At 58.3% G+C, this 20,865-nt stretch overlaps 9 protein-coding genes across 9 annotated transcripts; 2 read left to right on the forward strand and 7 right to left on the reverse strand.

Moving 5' to 3' along the window:
• Positions 1–237: 237 nt before the first annotated feature.
• Positions 238–2,374, forward strand: ACO1O0_003829 (GMC family oxidoreductase; the record flags this gene model as incomplete). Its single annotated transcript, XM_083193272.1, has 6 exons — positions 238–293; positions 358–477; positions 581–797; positions 865–1,404; positions 1,469–2,072; positions 2,151–2,374. The coding sequence occupies 6 exons, from the start codon at positions 238–240 to the stop codon at positions 2,372–2,374; spliced, it is 1,761 nt and encodes a 586-aa protein (XP_083050220.1).
• Positions 2,375–2,630: 256 nt separating this feature from the next.
• YLH47 (LETM1-like protein-domain-containing protein) lies at positions 2,631–4,313 on the reverse strand (the record flags this gene model as incomplete). The annotated part of the gene is made up of 2 exons (XM_083193273.1): positions 2,631–4,189; positions 4,253–4,313. 2 exons carry the CDS (start codon positions 4,311–4,313, stop codon positions 2,631–2,633), a joined length of 1,620 nt encoding a protein of 539 aa, XP_083050221.1.
• A 1,259-nt stretch (positions 4,314–5,572) lies between these two features.
• On the forward strand, positions 5,573–6,423 carry ADK2 (adenylate kinase ADK2; the record flags this gene model as incomplete). Its single annotated transcript, XM_083193274.1, has 2 exons — positions 5,573–5,729; positions 5,795–6,423. The coding sequence occupies 2 exons, from the start codon at positions 5,573–5,575 to the stop codon at positions 6,421–6,423; spliced, it is 786 nt and encodes a 261-aa protein (XP_083050222.1).
• Positions 6,424–7,646: 1,223 nt separating this feature from the next.
• ACO1O0_003832 (MFS transporter) lies at positions 7,647–9,436 on the reverse strand (the record flags this gene model as incomplete). The annotated part of the gene is made up of 4 exons (XM_083193275.1): positions 7,647–8,480; positions 8,553–9,009; positions 9,079–9,363; positions 9,420–9,436. The coding sequence occupies 4 exons, from the start codon at positions 9,434–9,436 to the stop codon at positions 7,647–7,649; spliced, it is 1,593 nt and encodes a 530-aa protein (XP_083050223.1).
• Positions 9,437–10,007: 571 nt separating this feature from the next.
• On the reverse strand, positions 10,008–11,422 carry ACO1O0_003833 (uncharacterized protein; the record flags this gene model as incomplete). The annotated part of the gene is made up of 2 exons (XM_083193276.1): positions 10,008–11,153; positions 11,357–11,422. 2 exons carry the CDS (start codon positions 11,420–11,422, stop codon positions 10,008–10,010), a joined length of 1,212 nt encoding a protein of 403 aa, XP_083050224.1.
• A 274-nt stretch (positions 11,423–11,696) lies between these two features.
• ACO1O0_003834 (cytochrome P450) lies at positions 11,697–13,708 on the reverse strand (the record flags this gene model as incomplete). Its single annotated transcript, XM_083193277.1, has 8 exons — positions 11,697–11,747; positions 11,806–12,191; positions 12,258–12,424; positions 12,488–13,001; positions 13,067–13,151; positions 13,225–13,316; positions 13,378–13,414; positions 13,478–13,708. 8 exons carry the CDS (start codon positions 13,706–13,708, stop codon positions 11,697–11,699), a joined length of 1,563 nt encoding a protein of 520 aa, XP_083050225.1.
• Positions 13,709–14,760: 1,052 nt separating this feature from the next.
• Positions 14,761–15,975, reverse strand: ACO1O0_003835 (ER lumen protein retaining receptor-domain-containing protein; the record flags this gene model as incomplete). The annotated part of the gene is made up of 3 exons (XM_083193278.1): positions 14,761–15,468; positions 15,542–15,910; positions 15,967–15,975. 3 exons carry the CDS (start codon positions 15,973–15,975, stop codon positions 14,761–14,763), a joined length of 1,086 nt encoding a protein of 361 aa, XP_083050226.1.
• A 1,035-nt stretch (positions 15,976–17,010) lies between these two features.
• Positions 17,011–17,987, reverse strand: ACO1O0_003836 (uncharacterized protein; the record flags this gene model as incomplete). Its single annotated transcript, XM_083193279.1, has 3 exons — positions 17,011–17,590; positions 17,649–17,709; positions 17,765–17,987. The coding sequence occupies 3 exons, from the start codon at positions 17,985–17,987 to the stop codon at positions 17,011–17,013; spliced, it is 864 nt and encodes a 287-aa protein (XP_083050227.1).
• A 1,123-nt stretch (positions 17,988–19,110) lies between these two features.
• On the reverse strand, positions 19,111–20,123 carry USB1 (phosphoric diester hydrolase; the record flags this gene model as incomplete). The annotated part of the gene is made up of 2 exons (XM_083193280.1): positions 19,111–19,793; positions 19,841–20,123. 2 exons carry the CDS (start codon positions 20,121–20,123, stop codon positions 19,111–19,113), a joined length of 966 nt encoding a protein of 321 aa, XP_083050228.1.
• Between the last annotated feature and the right edge of the window lie 742 nt (positions 20,124–20,865).

Here is a 20,865-nt window from a genome sequence, read left to right on the forward strand (position 1 = left end):
CGAGTCGGCGGTCTGCCTGCACTGTTAAAGGTCCGGTCGAGCCACATCGTGGGATAGTCTTGGCTGAGGGAAGCGTCCAAGGTCTTCCACGTGAAGTAGTATCCAACAGGCACCCCCTTGGCACCCTCAGACCTTGTGTCACTCCCCCCGCCTACTTGTCCAGCTTGGAACCAAAAGCAACCTGGAAAACATCCCGATCCCATTGTTACCACCCTTAGCTGCCTTGATCTGATAATCATGGGCTCCAACCCTTCTCCCAATTTCCGCCCGTCCTACGATTTCATCGTCTGCGGGTGAGTGTAACGAGAACCCCAGGTATTCTTGGCAGGAGAGACACCCATGCTAACCGGGTGTCAGTGGCGGGACATCGGGCTGCGTCGTCGCCGGTAGACTCGCCGAGGATGAAAACGTAAGCATCCTCGTCCTCGAGGCCGGCCCTCACAATGAGGGTCTCGAGAACGTACACATGACTGGCGGGTGAGTGCAATTATCACTTCCCTTCCTCTCACTCTACCCAGTTCAAGCAAGACCACATATGATTAGAGTCCAGTTGAATACTCACATGTATATAACCCTCCAGATGGTCCCAAAACTTTGACAAGGAGACGGACTGGAACGTCATCTCGGATAAGGGCACCGGTATCGACGACCGCCAGGTCAAGCTGAGCCGTGGCAAGTTCCTCGGAGGCTCGTCCGGCTGTAATGGCACTCTCTCCATCCGAGGGTCAAAACAGGACTTTGATGACTGGGACATGCCCGGCTGGAGCGGCGACGAGTTCTTCAAGTACATGAGCAAAGTATGTTGCACAAGCTCACATTGCTGCATCATGAAAAAGGGGGGGTTCGAAAACTAATTTTCACCAGGCCGAATCCTTCAAGTCGAAGCCATGGTTCAAGCCAGTCGCCGATGCCCACGGCTACGATGGCCATCTGGGCACCGAGCCACACGACCTAGCACCCATCTCGGACCTCATCAGGGAGTCCATGGAGGACAAGGGCCTGCCCCTGGACCACGACATGTTCTCCCACGGAGAGAACCCTCACGGCTGCGGACACGCGCCCCGGACCGTCACCAACGGCCTGCGCACGACTAGCGCCGACTTCATCACCAAGAAGAACGTCAAAAACAACATCGACATTGTCACCGACGTCCACGTCGACAAGGCCATCATCGAGCGCGACGCTGACGGCCAGCTGCGCGCCACAGGCGTCAGGGCCGTCCTCGCTGACGGCAGTGTCGTCGAGGCCAAGGCCACCAAGGAGGTCATCATCAGCGGCGGTGCCTACTGCAGCCCCAACATCCTCAACCGCTCTGGCATCGGCGCCAAGGATGAGCTCCAGAAGCACGGCATCACCACCCTCGTCGACCTCCCCGGCGTCGGCAAGAATCTGATGGACCACCTGGTAAGCCCCAGAATCCCTCCCTCTCTTCCCCCTTAGGTCATTACCTCCTCTGACACCGTCTCAGATCGTCTTCATGTTCTACGAGACCGAGAAGCCCGGCATCACCACCGACTATCTCGCCTACCACGGCGACGCCCTCGCGCGCAGCTACCAGCTCTGGAAGGAGGAGAAGAAGGGCTTCCTGTCGACCTTCCCCTTCGGCATCTTCGCGTATGCCCGGCTGGACGAGCGCCTGGCCGACGCCCCCCACTGGAGCTCGGCCCCCCGGCAGCCCGGCCGCGACCCCATGGGCCTGACGCCCAGGCAGCCCAACATCGAGTTCTTCACGACCGAGTGCTACGGCGGGCCCAAGCAGTTCGACCAGTTCCCCGTCGACAACAAGCACGCCTTCAGCATGATTGCCGAGCTGTTCGCTCCCAAGTCGCGCGGCACCGTGACCCTCCGCGATGCGGACCCCAAGGCCGTGCCCGTTGTCGACTGCGGATACCTGACTGACCCGCTTGACGTCGAGGTCCTGGCCGAGGCGTGCCGCTTCGGCAACGAGATCATCATGGAGGGTAAGGGGACCAAGGATATCGTCAAGGGGTCGTGGCCGGCGGAGTCGGGACACCATGAGTATAAGACGAGGGAGGACTGGGTCCCCTATGTGCGGAAGAACGCAACCACCTGTGAGTTCCCCTGCCCCCCTTTTTGTGGCCCCCCTTGCCCACAGTGAAGTTGTAAATCAGAATGCTAACCCGTCCCAGGCTACCATGCGTCGGGAACGTGCGCCATGGGCAAGGAGTCCGACCCCAAGTCTGTCGTTGATGAGCACCTAATCGTCAGGGGTGTCAAGGGCCTCCGTGTAGCCGACTGCAGCATCATGCCCATCCTGCACGGCGGACACACCCAGATGCCCGCGTATGGTATCGGCGAGAAGGCTGCTGATATGATCAAGCAGACCTGGGGGTTGAGGTCTGCTACTAAGTAAGCGCTCATAGCTGGGAGGTGTCTCAAGCGGGTAATATCCAAGAAATTGAACAAGTAAAATCTATTGGTGCCATGAAAAGTCTATGCCAGTGTCCCTGTGGTGGTTCTGATACGAGTGTTTGCCCTTTTTGTCATACGCGCCCCCGTCCCTAATACCATACATACAATCATACATATGAGATATACAAACCAGTCGCCGAGGCGAATGGGGGAGTGCAAAGTGAAGTACTGAGTTGCGACCTAATAGTAGGAAGCCCTTACTTCTGCTGCTGCTGGTTCCCAGAGGCCACCTGCTCCTTCTCGGCCTTCTTCTGGTCCGCCTCGGCGTCCGCCATCTCCCCAGCCTGGCTCTTCTCTAGACCCTCGGCGGCCGCTGTCGCCTGAAGCTCCTCCTTCTCCTCATCAATGTCGTCCGTGTCTCGCGGCGTGGCCATTCCGGTGCTCTGGCTCTCCTGGTTCTGCTCATTCTCCTCGTCGATCAGGTCCTGCTGCTCCTTGATGACCTCCAGACGCTGCTTGTTGGTGGCAGCGCCCTCGGCGTGGTGGACCTCAAGCTCGATCTCGTGGAAGAGCTCCTCGGGGATGGACGACAGAACACCGATGAGCGAGTCGATCTGGCTGGAGGCTTCGCCGCCCTGGTCCTGGCCGTACATGTACGCATTGCTCAGGACGAGGAGCGTCGATGGCACTCCCTCCTTGAGGCGGAGGTTGAGCCAGGTCTGGAGATCGTTGCGCATGCGGGCGGGGGAGACGCTGTGCGTCTTGATACCGCGGGCGGCGCAGGCCATCTGCAGCTCCGCCACCGTCAGGCTGTCAACGCCCTCAAAGCTGATGGCCTTATCGTCGCGCTTGATCTGGCGCATGCGGTGGCGAATCTGGTAACGCAGCATCATGTCGGTGCCAAATGTGTTGAGGTTCATATACCGGCACATCGAGACCAGCTGGGGCCGCGACAGATTGTCGAGGGTCATATCATCACGGAACACCTTGCAGACCTTGATGACATCCTCGGCAGTGGGTGCCTCACCAGTCGACCGGACCTTGCGGAAGAAGTTGGAAAATTCCTCCTTCTGTGCGGCAGCCCGGCTGAAGGGCAGACCCGTCTCCTTGAGTGTCTGTCTCAGGAAACCGCTTACCTCCTTGCGGGTAGACCGCAGGATCTTGGCCTTGGCGTCCTTGGACTTCTGGGCCTCAAAGGTGCTAGGAAGCATGTTGGGGAAGAGCTTCAGGGCAAGCGGCAGGAGAGCCTCGCCAAGGGGCACAATAATGAAGACGGAGAAAGGAACCAGCCGACCCAGGTCACGGACCGTTCTCTGCAGCTGCTTGTTCTCTCTCCGCGTCAACTCGTACCCGGCAGCCATCTTCAGCGCCAACCGCCAGCTGATGCGCACCTCGGCCGCGAGCAGCTTGCTCCCGTCCCAGTAGTGATTTGCCTCCTTCTTGACCTTTTGCCAAAGCGTAAGCTTCTTCTCCTCCTTTTCCTTCTTCATGATGTCGGCCTTCTCCGAAAGCTCCGCCTTCTTCGCATCCACCTCGGTTATCTTGGCCTCTTCCTGGGTCGTGTCGGCCTGCGCAACCGTTCCATCTTTAGAAGTAGTGCCGGTCGCGGCTTTCGACGTAGCTGTCTCGTTCTTAGGGAGCGGCTTCCTAGCCTGCTCAGCGTTGAACCCAGGCGGGGGTACGGAAGAGTCGGAGCGGTGGTGCTCGGTGCCCAGTTGGCGATGCGGGATCAGGAGCGCTAGAGCGGGAACTTGGGACTGGCGGCCGATGTGACGAGCGAGAAGAGCTGGCGAGACGCCTCGGGGGAGCGCGCGAGCTATAAAGGAAGATGTCAGCAAGGTCTGGTGCTGAGGGAATGCAGCAGCTGAGAATTACTTACCGCTGCCCAGCAAGGGGTTGCGCGCCGCGGCCCGCCTAGCCACGCTGGACGAGGCGCTCATGGCGGGGCTGGATATGAGAAAGATGGGAAAATACGCGTAGCGGGCGAGATCAAGAGGACATAAGCTTGGCGTTGATGGAGGTGATGGGACGAAGTATGAACACCGCCTGAAGATTATGGTGGTAAACGTCACAAAAGGAAGGGTCGCCGGGTCGGGTTTGCGCAGCGGGCTATTGCCGCCGCCAATGAGAACCGATGTGGGACGCTGGAGACCGGAAGAGCATATTCTCCGGTCTGGTTTTAGTCACGTGATCTGTCAGATGACGTCTGCCCCTGAGATCCTCAGCAGCGGGGCCTCGATGGGATCTCAACACCATGAACCTCGGGTGGCCTCGGGATTCTCACCCGGGGATGATTCCGCGACCCATACCACGTGAAGAGCAGGATGCCTTTGCCTCTGCCTTGGTTAACCGACATGCCGCATGGCCCGAGTCTCGAGGCGCAACAAAAACGCCGGACTTACAAATGCATATTGGCTGGGAATCTGAGGTGTCAGTGCTGGTGTATTTTTCACCCCCACGTTTTTTTACGCCAACATTTCCGGATCTCAACAGGGGCCTGTTTTGCTGAGGCCGCTTACAACACGAAAATTGAGAGCATTCGACTGCGAGTCCTCCATATTGCGACCTAAACCTGCGTCTCCTGTTGTTAGGCATGGCGTAGTAGTATTATTATTTCGTAGAAATTCACCAAATTCACATCACATGTGCACGCCCAATGCCCCCAGAGCCCCCGACTGCTTCCCCAGACTGGCACTGGAACACTGGAACCTTAACTCTACGCATGTGAGGCCCCACCAGATCCCCCGCCAACTTTCCAGGTCCCCGTGGCCCGAGCGCCTCTCCTCGCTGCAATCGTTCTGTGTTCTGTGTCGGGTCTGTCGACTCTGCAGAATGCAATTGTGCGATACCGGTCCCGTGCCAACCTTCACCTGCGACGCGCACTCCTCTCCCGTCTCCCCCATCTCCCGGTCATCGTCCCGATCCGGCCCCAATATGTGGTGACATCGCCTCGGCTTTTACTTGATACCCACTGCCTCGTCCACGGTGTGCTGTCCGTCCGCTTTATACTATTACTATACCCCTCCATCGCTCCTCGTTCTTCCTTGATGATACCCTCTCCCTTGCACCCTTCTCTTCTTGCTTGGCGCTTTCCCAAGTAATATCCCCAACGGATATCACCCCAAAGACGCAGTTATAACAACTCTCGCTCCCCCATTGAGCCATCCCAGAGAGACAGTTCCCCCGACACCAGCATACCATGACCCTCAGGCGGGCAGCGCGCGTCATCCTCATCGGCGCACCTGGCGTTGGCAAGGGCACCCAGACCGAGCGTCTCCTCCATCGCTTCCCCCAGCTCCAATCCATCAGCACTGGTGACCTGCTGCGCACCAATGTCAAGAGGCGAACTGCTCTCGGTAGGTTCCCAGTACCCCCGTGTTCAATCAGACTAGCCCTCCCATGCTGATTAATATATTCTCAGGCATCCAGGCCGAGAGCGTCATGAAGGCTGGCGGGCTCGTCGCCGACGAAGTCATGCTCCGCTTGATCTCCAATGAGCTGCGTACCCGCGGCTGGCTCGCTGCCCAAGGCCGGGCCCCCAACGTCATGACCCTCAACTCCTCCGCTACGTCAGCCACCTCCGACTCCTTCGAGGACCACAACAACCCCGACCCCTTCCTCACCGCGCAGCCCTCCGAAGAGCCCTCGGCGTCCTTCATCCTCGACGGCTACCCGCGCACCCCAGCCCAGGCCGTCACCCTCGACGACATTGTCCCCATCAACCTGGCCGTGTCCATCGTCACGCCCTTCTCCGTGATCCTCGACCGCATCACGAGCCGCTGGGTCCACGAGCCCTCGGGCCGCGTCTACAACACCAGCTTCAACGCGCCCCGCGTCCCTGGGAGAGACGATGTCACCGGCGAGCCCCTCACCCAGCGGGCCGACGACACCCATGACGTCTACGCGCGCCGCCTGGAGCGGTTCCGCGAGTCGAGCGAGCCCCTGCTGGAGCACTACGCCAAGAAGGGCGTGCTGCTCGAGGTGGCGGGCATGAGCAGCGACGAGATCAGCCCGAAGCTGTACGGGGAGTTTGAGAAGCGTTTCTGCTAAGACTGGCTTGGATACACAGAGTGCTTTTGTCGTTGTCTTTCGTTTATTTGTTTCTGTCCCGAGCCGCTGTTCTGATTAAGGAGTTTATTCATACAAAGTGCAGCTGGGTCTAGCTGCCCGGATTACGTGGTGGCCGGTCTGCCCGGAATGGTGAGCAGACCAGGGTTCAAGGCCGCTCTGGAGTTGTCGAGTTTTCGGGCTTGGATATTAATATACAAGACCTGATGGGTTTATGGGTAGCGTTGTTGAGACTCGGGCGTCCCGACGCCAGAGGAACATTGAATGATTACCAGTCACTTGTCACATGTGATCTAAACCAGTCCCGTCTCATGTATCGTTTACCATCAGACAAACACGTGTCCCATCTATGAGCTAGCAGTTTCAAGTCTTGTGTAAACGTATCCACCTGGAAAGCTACTTACCAACTACATAGGAAAGTCGGGGTAATGACGGACAAGTCGCGGGCGGCCTTTACTTGAGACACAATGTCTCCAAACTTCAAAGCGTAGGCAAGAGGTAAACCACGAATTCAATTTATTTTAAAGCAAGGAAAAATACAGTGACTGCTTCTCATGCCCATGCCAAAGCATGGTAATCATCAAAACTCAACCCACACCCAATCGCTAATTCTACCCTTGTTGATTGCCACAGCAGACCCCTGAGCGTCCATGTCTCTTCCGTTCTGGCTCGCCCGCTGTTGTACCAAGACGCGTCACTACCGGGCAGATCTCAGACAAGATTAGCTGAAGTCTAACAGAGGAATATGAGCAGCATACCATACGATGGGGAAAAGAATACACGTGCCACACAGAACCAGGGTCCTTTCCTTCACATCGTAGGCCACTCAGACAATTTAAGACAATTTGAATTAAAAAATAAAAAATAAAAAAACACCCCATACAAACTTATTTTCTACTACATTTCAACCTCGCATTCATCGTCGAAATTGTGGGCGTATTCAGCTTTGGAACGGGGTGTCGAATTTGGAGCCGTAGTAGTTACATAGCTCATCATATGAGCTCTCGTTAATTGGCCGACATGTTGGCACCGGAGGCTTTGCTGAGTGTTTCTTGTCAGGAATCTAAGGATCTCTAACCTAGCAGTACGGGAGATACCGTCTATTCGTACGTACTCCATATATAGTAGTATATTCTTTAAGATATTAACACACAACCATTACCCCCGCCTCTCCGTCACTGAGACCCCTCCTCCTCCTGACTGCCTCAGAACTCGGTCCGGAACTTGGGACTCTTGCGGATCCTATCGCCGTACAGGAAGAACAGCCACGGCACGGGGGCCAGCACCAGGGCAATCAGCCCCAGCAGGGTGTTCCCCCAGCCCAGCCCCAGCGCGTCGTACAGCTGCAGGCCGCACAGGGGCAGCAGGGCTCCCAGCAGGCTGCGCAGGACGGCGTTGGCGGCCGTCACGGACGCCGCGTACGGCGTGTACACGTCCACCAGGTACGTCTGCACGCTCATGAAGATGGCGATCATGCCGAAGCCCATGATGCCCGTGCCCACCATAGGCGCGATCCAGTGCACCCGCCGGTCCGCCGTCCACCCGTACATGAGCAGGCCCAGCGACAGCGTCAGGCCCGCGGGCACGCTGATGAGCAGGTGCAGCCGCTGCTCCGGGTGGTACTCGAGCCCCAGGGCCTTGCGGCGCTTCACGAGCCGGTCGCTGAGCCCGCCGACGTAGAACAGGCCGATGAGGTTGCCGACGCCGCCGGCGATGAAGGACAGGCCCGCGCCGACAGAGTTGAAGCCGTAGACGTCCTTGTAGACAAAGGTGAAGGTGGTGAAGAGGATGTAGAGCAGGCCGTACAGCACAGCCACGTAGATGCACATGGCCATGACGATGGGGCTGAGGGCGAACATGCGCGTCGGGCGGATGATGGCCTCGATGAAGAGCTCCTTGGTGGTGCCGTCCTTCTTGAGCCGCGACCGGTAGGCGTCGTTGCCCGTCTCCTTGCGCAGGCGGAGGGCCTTGCGCTCGAGCAGGACGGGGGCGTAGGTCTCCTTGAGCGTGATGAAGGAGACGAGGACGGCGGCGCCAGCCTGGAGTCGGCGTCAGTAATTATTATTCCGTATATCACGACTGCGTGTACGAGAGTTGCTGCAGACACTTACCACAATGGTGATGATCCAGAACACCCATCGCCAGCCCTTGGCCTCGACCAGGAAGCCAGCACATACAGGACCAACAACGGGACCGATCAGGGGCCCCAGCGACCACAAGGCCATGGCCCGACCTCTCTGCTCGGCGGGCATCATATCGGCGATCGATCCACTACCGCAGGTGATGACAGCGACGCCGCCCAGGCCAGACAGAAAACGGAAGGCCATGAGCATGGGCACGCCGTTGGCCAGGGCGCAGCAGGCAGAGAAGACGACAAAGAGGGAGTTGCAGACGTGGTAGACGGGCAGACGGCCGTACAGCTCGCTCAGGGGCGCGAGGATGAGGGGCCCAAAGGCGAAGCCCAGGACGAAGATGGACACGACAAAGGTGGCCTCCATGTCGTCGGAGCTCTTGAAGTCCATCATGATGTTGGGCACGCCGGGGGCCATCATAGACGAGGCGAGGGGGCTGCATACAGGGTCCGATTGTTAGCACACGGCTGCATCTTGCGCAACACGCGTATAGAACTAGACTCACGTCAAGAAGGAGATGACCGAGAGGACAGCCACGGAGCTCCATTTGCGACTGGCCGGCCAGGCCATGGGGTTCTCGGGATCCTCCTCAGCCGGCTCGTTCCAGTAGACGGAGAAGGCATCCTGGACGGGCTCCTTGGTGGCCTCGTCGGTGGTGTCAGTGATGGTGGCGTCTCTCGAGTCCAGCGCCGCGCGCTCTGGGTCAGTCTTTGTTTCCTCCATGGTTCGAAACTCGCCGGTAGTCGCCTTGGAGAGAGGCTGCGGCGTGGGGTTGAGGCGAAGAGGGGATCTACAGACACATAATATGTTTGGTTTTGGAGAATGCTACCATCCACGTGTGCCTACCTATTATATACAGGCATTGGGGGCGGAACGACAAGGCCCAGTCAAGGGGTGCACAATTTGCTGCCGGCCACGAGGCGTGCCGGAGAGTTGCACCGGATGCCCACCGCTCCGTGGACGGTAATGTGCAGCATTGCCTTATTACACTGGGACAGCCCGTCTCTGAACCCCATTCTGTAGCCTCCAGGAGGGCTGTTAGTGGACGGTGGGCAGTCGGGGAAGACGGGGCAAGCCGCAGAGCGATACCGAGAGCGAGAGCGAGAGCGAGACCGGCATCTCCAACTGGTTGTGCAATGTTCTCGCCTCTCCAACGAAATTGCAGAGGACCTCGTTCCAAAATGAATCATCTTCAGAGTTCGGTCGTTGAAGATTCCAAGGCTGGTGTTTACATACAATGCAATCTGTAGTAAAACTCCAATCAGCAATGCAAGCACATGTCGCCAGCAGACCAAAGCACCAGACAACACACACAACTCCGTACTGATATATGCAGCGAGCCCAGCACCTTGACCTTGTAAGTGACAGGCCACTTCAGCAGATAGCCGTAGCATATACATCCACAGATAGCCTCACTCTCGGATAGTATCGCCCTCATGAACCCTGCCACGCCCACGCCTTGCGTATATCCTCCCGCACACTCTGCCCCCATCCCTCCAGGTACCAGTGCCTCCCCCCCAGCGTCTCGAGCATGCAGCAGTAGCAGTCCAGCACCTTGAGCGCATCCCCGTCGCGCCCACGCAGCAGGCCCGTGAACCCGTCCGTCAGATCCGCCGGCCACGACATGGTCACGCGCAGCTCCGGCTGGTCCGACGTCTCCACGGCCATGCGGATGCACCGCACGAGCGACTCGGCCCCGTCCCGCAGCGCCGCCGCCGCCGCTGCTGCTGCTGTTACCGCCAGGCCGGCGTCGTTGTCGTTATCGTCATCGTCCATCCCCGTGGTGGCCGCCGCTGCGATCCGGCCCAGCTGGTCCGCCAGGCCGTCCAGCAGCGCCGAGCGCGAGTCGTACTGCCCCAGCTGGAGGAGGCTGCCGATGCAGCTGCGCGCAATGGTGGCGCTGTGGTTCACGAGGATGTCGCTCATGCCGCGCACGAGGAGGAACACGCGCAGCAGGTCGTCTATCCCCGGGCGCGAAGAAGACTGGGGTGGCGGCAGCTCCTGCGGCGAGGACGGCGATGGCGAGGGCGAGGGGGAGGACATGGCTGCGAACTCGCCAATGGCCAGCAGCGAGGCCGCCAGGAACACGGCCGGGCAGCTGGCGTCGGTGATGGCGGGGAGGGTGCTCTGGAGCTGCTGGATGGCCTGGTTCTGGTGCTGCGTCGCGCGCATCGAGTAGTACGCGGATGCAGGTGATGCTTCCTGGGGGGACAGGCGCGCCATGTGGGCGGCCGAGATGGCCAGCAGCTGGTGCATGAGGAATTCGTGGGTGACGGCCAGCCGCGGGAGCTCCAGCTGCCAGATGTCTGTGATCTTGTCGGCCCGCGGCAGCGACTTGTAGGTGATGGCGGTGTAGTGGTGCATCAGCTCGAGGTCCGAGGTCCACGTCTCGGACCCCTGGGTTTTGGGCGCCTTGACAAGACTAGCGAGGTAGGGAAAGGGGTGGTTGTTGTTGTTGTTGTTGTCCTTGGAGTCGCCAGAGGCCGGGAGAGAGCCGGCGTCGCTGCGGGAGCTCCGGGAGGTGCCACGGCTTCCAGACAGGCCCGAGGCGGAGACGGGGCCGGGACGGACATCCCGGGGCTGCCGGAGGGGGGCCGCTCCGGGGCCTCCGGGCCCGTCGGTCACGGCCGAATCACCGAGACTGCAGGGCAAATTGTGCCGCACACAGGCCGCACAGGCTGGGCGTCTCTCGTCGCACTGGGAGCGGGTGCACACACGCGCAGTTGAGCCATGTGGTCCTTGACTGGTGACGCAGGAGGAGGGGAGAGATCAGGACAGCGTACCTTGACTCGCCGCTGCTTGCATCGCAGGCAGCCCTTGCGGGACTTGGGGAAGCCCAGACGCGGCATAGCGGAGCATTGGGGAGGGATTATGGCTCGGGAGATAAAAGGTGGGAAAGGGGGCCAGGTTGGTTGGGCCAAGCTGAGCCGCGTTTTCAATTCGTGCTGTCATTTAATACGAGTCCAGCTGCCAGTTTGGAGTCAATTTGCATGAATTAATTTGCATGAATTTATGCAAAGGCCCGGCCGGCTTGGACCCGGCCAAAGCGGGGCCCGTCATTTGTGCACCGAATTCCATGTGCACATTTATTACACTGCCTATCCGTACATGATATTATTACTACTAGGTAGACATCTTCCGGAAGAGCAGCTTCTTGGACGAGTCGGGGATCGACTGCGCATGTTAGCCCACAACACTCAATCCTCTGTCCGATATAAGTATCGTCACTCACCATATGCGCAAACTCGATATTGGGATACCGCCCCGTCGTCCCCTCGGGCATCCTGACATCGTACTCGAGCAGCACATTCGCCAGGATCATCTTGATCTCGTTGGCCGCAAAGAACCTCCCGGGGCACGCGTGCCGCCCGTACCCAAACGTCAGGCTGTTCTGGCTGACGCTGACAAACTGGTTGAGCGCCGCGCCCTCGACCGAGCCCTGGGCCCTGGCGCTCTGCCGCAGCCTGTAGAACCGCAGCGGGTCGAACTCGAGCGGGCCGGGGAAGACCTCCGGGTCCGAGTTGACGGCCACGGCGGGCACTTCGATCATGGTGCCCGAGGGGATGACCTGGCCGTTGGACAGCGTGAAGGGCCTGAGCACCTTGCGCTGGAACGAGGCTGGTGGTACTTTGTCAGCTATGGTCTGGAGCTAAGCTGGGCAACAACAAGTAAGTCGTATCCTACCCATCGTCGCCGGATACAGCCGCAGCGTCTCCTTGAGGAAGCTGTCGAGCTTCTTCATCGACTGCAGGGCGTTGCTGCTGAACACGCCCCCGTTCTCCGCCAGCGCCTCCTTGATCTCCTCGCGCAGCTCCGTGATAAAGTCGGGCAGGGCAGCCATATCATAGAACCTGCAGAACCAGCCCCCATCATCAGCTTTGAACTTTTCAGAGAGAAAAGGAGGAGATCCTTACGCATTCGTCGCCGTCAGCGTCGTCGTGTGAATCGCCGCAAAACTCAGCCCCATCTGCACCTTGGCCAGGTCCCGACTGTTCCTATCCGTGAACTGTTCCTGCCCGTCAATCATCCACTGCAGCATGTCATCAGGCTTCTCGTACGCCGGGGAGCCCGCGGCCGCCGTGCGGCGCCTTCCGTCCACGACGGGCTGCAGGAAGTCGTTGGCCTCGCGGATGCGCTGCCGGAGCTTCCTGACGGGTGCCATGCGCGAGGCCAGGAGGGGCCGCTGCCAGGGCTTCAGGTGCTGGACCGCGCGCTGGGCCGTCATGACCTCCATGGTGTAGTTGATGGCGGCGTCGAGGTACTGCTCTGTGCGGCAGAGCTCGGGCCCGATGAAGACGCGGCCCGAGACCATGGCGACGACGCGGAGGAGCACGTGGTGGATGTCGACTTCGGTCCAGCTGCTGCCCACCTTGAGCTCCATGCCCAGGGCTTCCTTTACTTCGGCCGAGATGGTCTCGTTGAGTTTGGCTACCTTGGTCAGTACTCGTCTTCTCGTGTTAAAAAGGGGGAAGGGGGGGAGTAGGGTGGCGTACGCAAAGACGGCGTGAGGGAAGCCTTGATAGTGTGAGGGATGATGGGCACGTTCGTCTCAATCTGCGTATACTTGGTCTCCATGGTCTGTTTCACCGTGGAAGTCAGTATCTGCACTGATACGACCTGTCCACAAGGACAACCCAGTTATATATCATACCTCGTCCACGGCAGCCTCCATGCTGACAACGTTGTCGGGGAGCTTTTTCAGCTCTGGCAGAAAGTCCGGGGACAGCACCAAGATGGGCGACTCTACACCAAGTTTAGCTGCTTCCCCATGTTCTGAGTGGTTGTATCGCCGGGTATATCATACTTCGAGACGTGGTGATTCGGAAAACACCGTTGCGGAACTATAGTCCCCTTGGTGAGTATCAAATAGGCAGCATTGGTTGGGGTCCTCCAGGGTCCCAAACCTTTCGGTATCCTTCATTGTAGAGCTTTCTCGCTCCGCCCAGATAGGCCTGCCTCCGCTTCTCAACGGTGCCGAGCTCTTCGCCAATCATGGGGATCTGCCATGTCCTGAACTGGTTGACCAGGCTAGGCGCCCATAGCGAGACTGCAAGGACCAGAATAGCCGTGGAAATGACAACCCATCGCTCGGCGACGACAGTCGCAAGCTGCTCGAGACTATCCATGGCCGGCATGGTCAAATTTGGCGTTGGTCGGAGGGGGGGGGAGGATGAGCCTGGGTTTATATCCAAGAGACAAGCCGGTAAATGGGCAAATACCCCGGGAACGAGGCAGATCTTATACTCCTCACCATCGGTGAGCTACTACTCGCACTAATATGTAATAACCATAAGTAGTAAGATAACACCCTCTATCGACTATTCTCAAACGCCCGTGCGTGTACACGATTTATACAATGGGTTGCACCCGGTCTCGGTTTCGGTCCCGCTTCCCCATCTCCCGCTCCGGCAGCTAGTGTTCGGCCTACGGGAGAGCGGGGCCATGATCAGATTTATGACAGGATTCCCAGATACACATGCCGATCTTACCCCAGCATAAGGTATCAAGTGCCGGTCGGAACCTTGGCTGCCAAAGGTTGACTTGTTCGAGGCAAATACGCGAGGCCTTGTGAATCCGGCCAGCTAAAGGCGAACACCCACCCCCTCCTTCTTCCATGATCAGAAGCAACGCATGCGAGTGCCTAGGCATCTTTCTACTTTGGGGTAGGTATGTAGGTACATGCCTTTACATGCTGTTCGGAGTGAACCGCATCGATATCGATTCGCGCCTCTTGCCTAGTTGATCGACCTGAAAATTACCCTGCATTATTAATATCTCGGTCTAGAGCCTTTCAATGGCCGAATTGCGCACATGCCTCTACTCATCCCTAATGCATGACCAGACGGCACGCAGAAGCACCCAGACGCACCTCGTCTATCGCTGATAACCACCAAGTCTACCCCGTACTGAAGTCGAGGTCATCCAAGTGGTACTATCGTAGATGGCTCAACCAAGTAGGGTCCACGTGAGGCTCCTATCAACTCCGGCTACATAGTAGCTCCCCATAGTGGACATGAACATTATTGCTAAATTGCCCATGTAGTATCTTTGTAAGTATCTCTCAGTCTCCCCGCCCTCCTCGTACATACCTCTTACAGATACGTCGTCAAGTTTACAACCCCTTCCCCCGCGTCCACCACCAATCTATCCACGCCATCCCTCCAATCCAGACAGGCACTCCCTCCCCTTAATCATCCCACCCATCGTTCCGGACACCCCCACTAGACGCCCCATTCTCGTCGTGATACCGTCCCTTGTTCTTCTTGCTATTGTCATCGTCGTCGTCGTCGTCCAGCGCCCGGGCCAGCTCGTCCGGATCCCTCATCCTCGCATCCGGATCAACCGCCGCGTCCGTGACACCCTCCGTCTGCGTCAGGTGCTCCCGCTCCGCGTCATACACGCCGTCGTCCGCGCTGATGGAGATGCCGCGGGCGCCCCATTTCGGCCGGTTGCTGCCGCTGCCGCCGCGACCGCCGCTGTCACCGTGCGCACCACCGGGTCCACTCTCCACGTCGTCGACGTCGTCGTCATCGTCCTGGCTGCGCGGCGCGACGCGGCCAAAGATCCGGCGGAGGAGCCAGCTGCGGCGCAGGTCGTCGGCGTCGACGATGCCGCCGCCGCGGAGCTTGACCCTCTGGCGCGTGTAGTAGACCCAGGCAAAGTCGATGTAGAGGGCCGTCTGGATGATGCCGAAGATGACGGACACGGTGTCCGGCCCGGGGTCCTCCTTGTCGAGCCCCCGCCAGATCCAGTTGAGGCCGTAGATGGCGCGGTAGGATCCTAGCGTCAGGAGGTAGAAGGAGTCGATGACGGTAGGGACCGTGGTCTGGCGGAGGAGCAGCAGCTGGGGGAGGACGCAGACGGACTCGAGGATCTCGGAGAAGACCCAGAGCCACTAGCTTCTTGTCAGTTACGTGTACCCTTACTTCTAGGTTCAACGCGTTCAATTGAATTCAGAGCGGACTCACGTGCACAAATCCCCAAAAGTCCTTGCTCTCAAAGATGAGCATGACAAACGGTGACAGGATCAACGACCCGCCCAGCACGACGGCGCCGAGCTTCCACGCGACCTCGCGCTCGCGCGAGCGGGGGAACCGCCACTGCATGATAGCCAGTATGTAGAAGGACGAGACGAGGTAGAAGGTCTTGAAGATGATGTTCCATGTCGGCTGGTTCTTGCTGGAGTCGAATAGGTCGAGGTAGCGGGTGCAGAAGACGCCGGCGTAGAGGATCTGGGTGATGAGCGAGACACCCTCGGCGCTGCGGTTTCGGTGGATGGACAGGATCAGGATCAGCTTGGAGAGCAGATGGGAGATGTCTCCCAGGTAGCGGAAGACCTGGATGGGCTTGGGTCAGCTTCGTTGGTGCTATGGGAGTGACGGTGAAGACCTACGTTCCACATCTTGGCAGTTGGCGTCGCGCCAGAGCGACAGCAGGAGGGTTGTTTGCAGCTGAGCTAAAATGTAACGAGCAAGACACAGCAGATGCCCGATGTGTGAAGCTGCTCCAAGATGGCGCGCGGGGGAGGAAAAAGGAGCTGGTTGATGAGCTGGGGGAGAGCTTGCGTCAGGGCGGACGTCAGTCACCAGGCTGCACGGGACAACGTGACGCTCAGTGGGGTGTGTGGTTCAGTTGGGCCCCGGCTTGGCGGCCCAGACCCCAGCCACAACTATGTTCTCACCGTCTCCACTGTCCCTACGGATAATCGTGCCTAAACTAAATGCCGAAAGACCAGGCAAATACGTAGAATACTTCATTAATCAAAATATCAATATCGGGTAACAAAGACGGTATTCGGGTCTAATAGGCTCTATTCCTTAACTATCAAGCCATTTATTTCAGAGTTTACGTTGAAAAAGAATGAATGATACAACAGCGTACGCTCCTGGTGGTGTACTACGAGTATGAATGATGACAGATATCGCGAATACAATTGAGCATCCTAGCAGCCCATCAAAACATCGGCCGCTACCCTCAAAACGCGAAGCAAATACTACAGATCATCAGAAGGGGAACCTTATGATCTAGGGGGAGAGTAAGCCCCAGGCTCCTATGAAACTTGTTGTGCTCTGCCAAGCCTGCCCAACTACCGGGTAGCACATCATGCACCAATCTCACTGATCACCGTGACATCATAGCGTTCTCGAAATGCATCCCTTACACATGAAAGATGAAAGTTTTAAAGTCATCATAATCCTGGGTATCATTGTCTGGCTAAAAAAAAAAAACTCTTCGTAGCCCATTATTCTACTTTTCCTGCCCGTCTCTTCCAAGCCAAAGTCCTGGCCAGCGAGCTATGCAGATATGCAAGAAAGCAGCAAACCCCAATCCCATATATACCAGGGGCGCAACCCGCTAGAGCTGGTATCATTATCGTCAAGGCGTCTTATATACAGACAGCATAAAAGAATTCAAAGAGCACACGGCATTAGGAAAATTAGAGAAGGAAGACGGCGCCAGTGACCGCGGCGATGGCAGGCCACAGGCCCAGGGTCTTGGCCAAGGCCACGGCCGTGTTGGTCAGGTACTTCTCGTAGTCCTCGGGGTCGTCGCTATCCACCGTCGTGCCATTGGGCAGTGTGCCGTTGATGACGATCTTCTCTTTGCGGTCCACCTTGGTCACAGTGACGACCGACTTGTTGAGCTTCTTGTAGTCGCCGTCGGCGAGGAGTTTGTCCCAGAACTTCTTGTCCTTCACCTCGTCGCACATGCACACGCTGTACTGGGCGCATCCGCAGATGATCTCGCGATCCTCCGTCTTGTGCGAGGTCTTGTTGTAGTAGTGGTGACTGTATCCGTAAGGCCCATATACGTAGATGGGGCCAGGGTACCAGTATCCAGGCCAGTACCCGACGGGGGCGGGACCGCGCGGCTTCATGCCACTCGGGGTGGCAGCCCCGGCAGCGAATGGGACAGCCGCGCCCCCGGCGTAGAATCCAGCGATGTTGGGCTGGGGGCCGGTACCGCCGCGCGAGTATCCGCCCGTGTTTGAGTCGCTCTTGGTGTTGTATCCCTTGCTATAGATATGTGTCAATACCCGCAGCGCCTTGAGCAGGGGAGAGAATGTGAGCCTACCCGTCGCCCTTCGACCCGCCACCTCCGCGGTTGCCACTACCGCCTCCAGAGTTGCTGGAACCTGCAATATATGAGCCTCTAAGTACTGCTGCGGACAGATGTTTGGTTGCGCTTACCTTTGCTGCCTCCTTTGCTACCACCGCCACCGCCTCCACCGCGACCGCCTCCACCGCCGCCGCCTTTGCGCTTCCAGAGGTCAGAGTATTGCGGCTCGTCCTCTGTGTGCCTGGGCTGTTCGTCAACGCGGGCTGCGTGCTGTGCCCGCGCAGCCGGGTCGACTATGCCGGCCGCGACCGCGCTGACTAGCAGGGAGGCGAAGACGGCGAGATTGAATCTCATTGTGGTTTGATTCGGGGTACTAATGAATTCGACTCAGATGCTCGGTGCTTTTGAATTGTATGGATTGTTTTGGAAGAAATGCAATGTCTTGGATGGACGCTGCGCTGAATAAAGACAAATCTGGGGTCTGGGGAATGATGGTGATGTCGTCGGGAGACGGACGGGAACGGGATGTGGTGGTTCTACCTGGTAATTTATTCTCTGTTTGTTGGGCAAATGGAAGGACGGACTGTGCTGTGCCACAGCCTTATGGGCCCCATATTGTGGATCTTGAGCCAATTGCATCTTAGTGGCGGTGCACAAGAGTAGGAGTACTGACGGAGTTCCAGAATTTCCAGGGGAGCCCGGTTAATTGGCGCAGGCTGGGGTGGGTGCCTGACGGAATTGCTATGTCGATCCTGCTTTGGCGGTGTTGGCTGTACAAATATCTTTCCCTTGGGGGGGCCGAGGCTTGGCCGTGATACCCGTCTGTGCCGCAATACTACCTGGTTTGGGAGGTGGCAGGGAGGGGGGTGGCATGATACCGCTGACAGTGCGCAGCAATATTAATATCTAGTTGAACGCCTTGTAGTGAGCCTTGTCCTCTTCCGTCCGCGCCGGGGTAATGCCGTCCAGGCGTAACAACGATGTACGAGATTAGGTATAGTAATACTACCTCATACCTATAATAAAGGTGCGAAGTAAGCGCGGTGCCAGTTCCACTCAGAGGTCGGGGTCTCCGCCCGCCACATCCCGCCCTCCCTTCCTCCCTTCCTCCCTTGGCATCTCTTGTTATTTCGGGTTGTGGAGGACGATCAGAACGCCCCCTAAGCAAGGGATTATGCACGCTTTATATCCGCATGCACGTATACATACTTAGCTCTCAGTACGGGACACATAGACCCCTAAGTCCAAGCCACTTGACGTATGCCGAGCCATTGATGCTGGAAATCGAGTACTATCTTTATTACACGCTCGTAGTACTATGTAGTGGTATTTAGATAGAAGCACATGTCAGAGTGGTTTGTGTGCGGACAGACTCTCATACCCAGATCTGTAGATCATCGAGATGGTCTCTCACTGCCATTAATAGCTTGTTGGTTGTAAGCGTTTTGCAGACCGCTGCACCGAACTGGTCATTCTATCAAACGCCAAACAAACCCCCATCCACCGACCCTTTCCTCCCCGGCCCCGACAGCGGCACATGGTGCACCACATTGCCAATCTTGACCTTGACAGCCGGCACGTCAATCTCCCACGCCCGCACCTCCGCGTACCGCCGCCGCTGCCTGAGCACCCTCAGAGCGCGCAGGCTCGCCTCCTCGCCGGGCCTGCCAAACGACCACGCGACCGACACGTGGAACGCCGCGCCCACGGGCTCGTCGCGTGTCTGCTGGTACAGCGGCGGCTGGCGGAACTGCGTGGCGGCCGCGTTGCAGCGCGTCAGCAGGTCCAGCAGCTGCGGGCTCCACGGGGGCGGCGCGGCGGCGTCGCCTTCGTTGTCTTCGTTGTTGCTGCTGCCTGCCGCGACGCGCAGGATGAGGAACGTGCGCTCCGAGTCGGGAGACCGGTACCAGGCGAGGTCGTGTGGGGTGACGCTGAAGCGGCCGGTGCTGCTGGACTGGAGGGAGGAGGTGAGACGGTCCAGGAAGGCGTCCTTGTCGGCGGTGGGCAGGCTCAGGGGGCGTGACAGGCTAATGTGCAGAGGCAGCGGGGCGCCGAGGTCGCTGGTGAGAAAGCCATGGAGCGGTATCAAGCCACCAAGTTCGCGCTCGACGTCGCTCAGCAGCTGCGTGAGCACGTCATGCTGGGTGTTGGTGGGATGCCCTGGGGAGGTTAGCGGAGGTGACGCAGCGTAGCACGGATCAACTTACACTCGACGTAGACGTGAGACGGCCAGTTGCCGGGGACATGAGGGACCAACCTCTTGCGGCCCTGGTGGAGGCTGGGGTCGTCGACGACGCTCTGGCGGACGGTGGAGGCGTAGAGGTCGTGGAAGGTCGAGGGCAGCGGAGGCAAGTCGGACACGGCGTCCTTGCCCGGGGTGGGGTCAACGCCGGCTTCAGAGCCCGTGTCAGACCCGTACCTACGGCGCTTGGCCGGGGGCTCCTCGTCGCCGGACTCGCCCGAGGTAGAGGAGTAGTCGACCAGGGCCATATCGATGATGTCAGGCGCTGTTTGGGGCGTTGTGGACAGTGGCGCTGTCGGCGCTACGGGTGTGTTAACACGTAGCGGCAGACGGAGCGCCGAGACAGGGTCAGCGAGGCATCGTGGGGCCAGTGTTGGATGCTGTGTGGATGTATTGCGGTGGCGTGTTGTGTTGTGGTGTCACCGGTGTGCTTTGTGGTGTAGCGGCGCAGAAAATAACGAGTTGGTGGTGACGTGAAAACTGCACTGTGCCACCAGGATCGACGATGCACGTTTGAGGCCAGAGCCACGATTCTTTGCCGCTCTTGGCCCGATTAGAATTTAGACAACGTTCTGACTCCAGATTTTCAAAAAATATGAACCGTCGGTCAATTGCACCGTCATCTGGTACAGGCTACGCCAATTGTGTCTTGGCTGACCCTATGCCGTCTTGGGGAGACCTCCTACAATACATCTTTCATGACAAACCTCGCCACTGCAATACTACTACGTCTGTACTTCGTATCTCGGTCAAAAACCCGCCAGGCTGACTCCATTATGTCTCAACGCTCTGCTTTCCCGGTTTGCCATCGTCGTATAGTCGTATACCTTTGGCTCTTGTGGGCCGTAATATTCCCCACGGCATTCCGGGCGTTATGCTGTGTTCGCCTTCCAGGACGCCGAATCCTTGGCGTCAGATTGCAGGCAACTTACCTGGCCCAGCGGTTGCGGAATCTGGAAATGGGCATTAGACGAGCAGCAGATATCCCGT

The sequence above is a fragment of the Amphichorda felina genome (genome assembly GCF_050947745.1).
Source record: "Amphichorda felina strain 45539 chromosome Unknown scaffold_4, whole genome shotgun sequence".
Classification (NCBI taxonomy): Eukaryota; Fungi; Ascomycota; class Sordariomycetes; order Hypocreales; family Bionectriaceae; genus Amphichorda; species Amphichorda felina.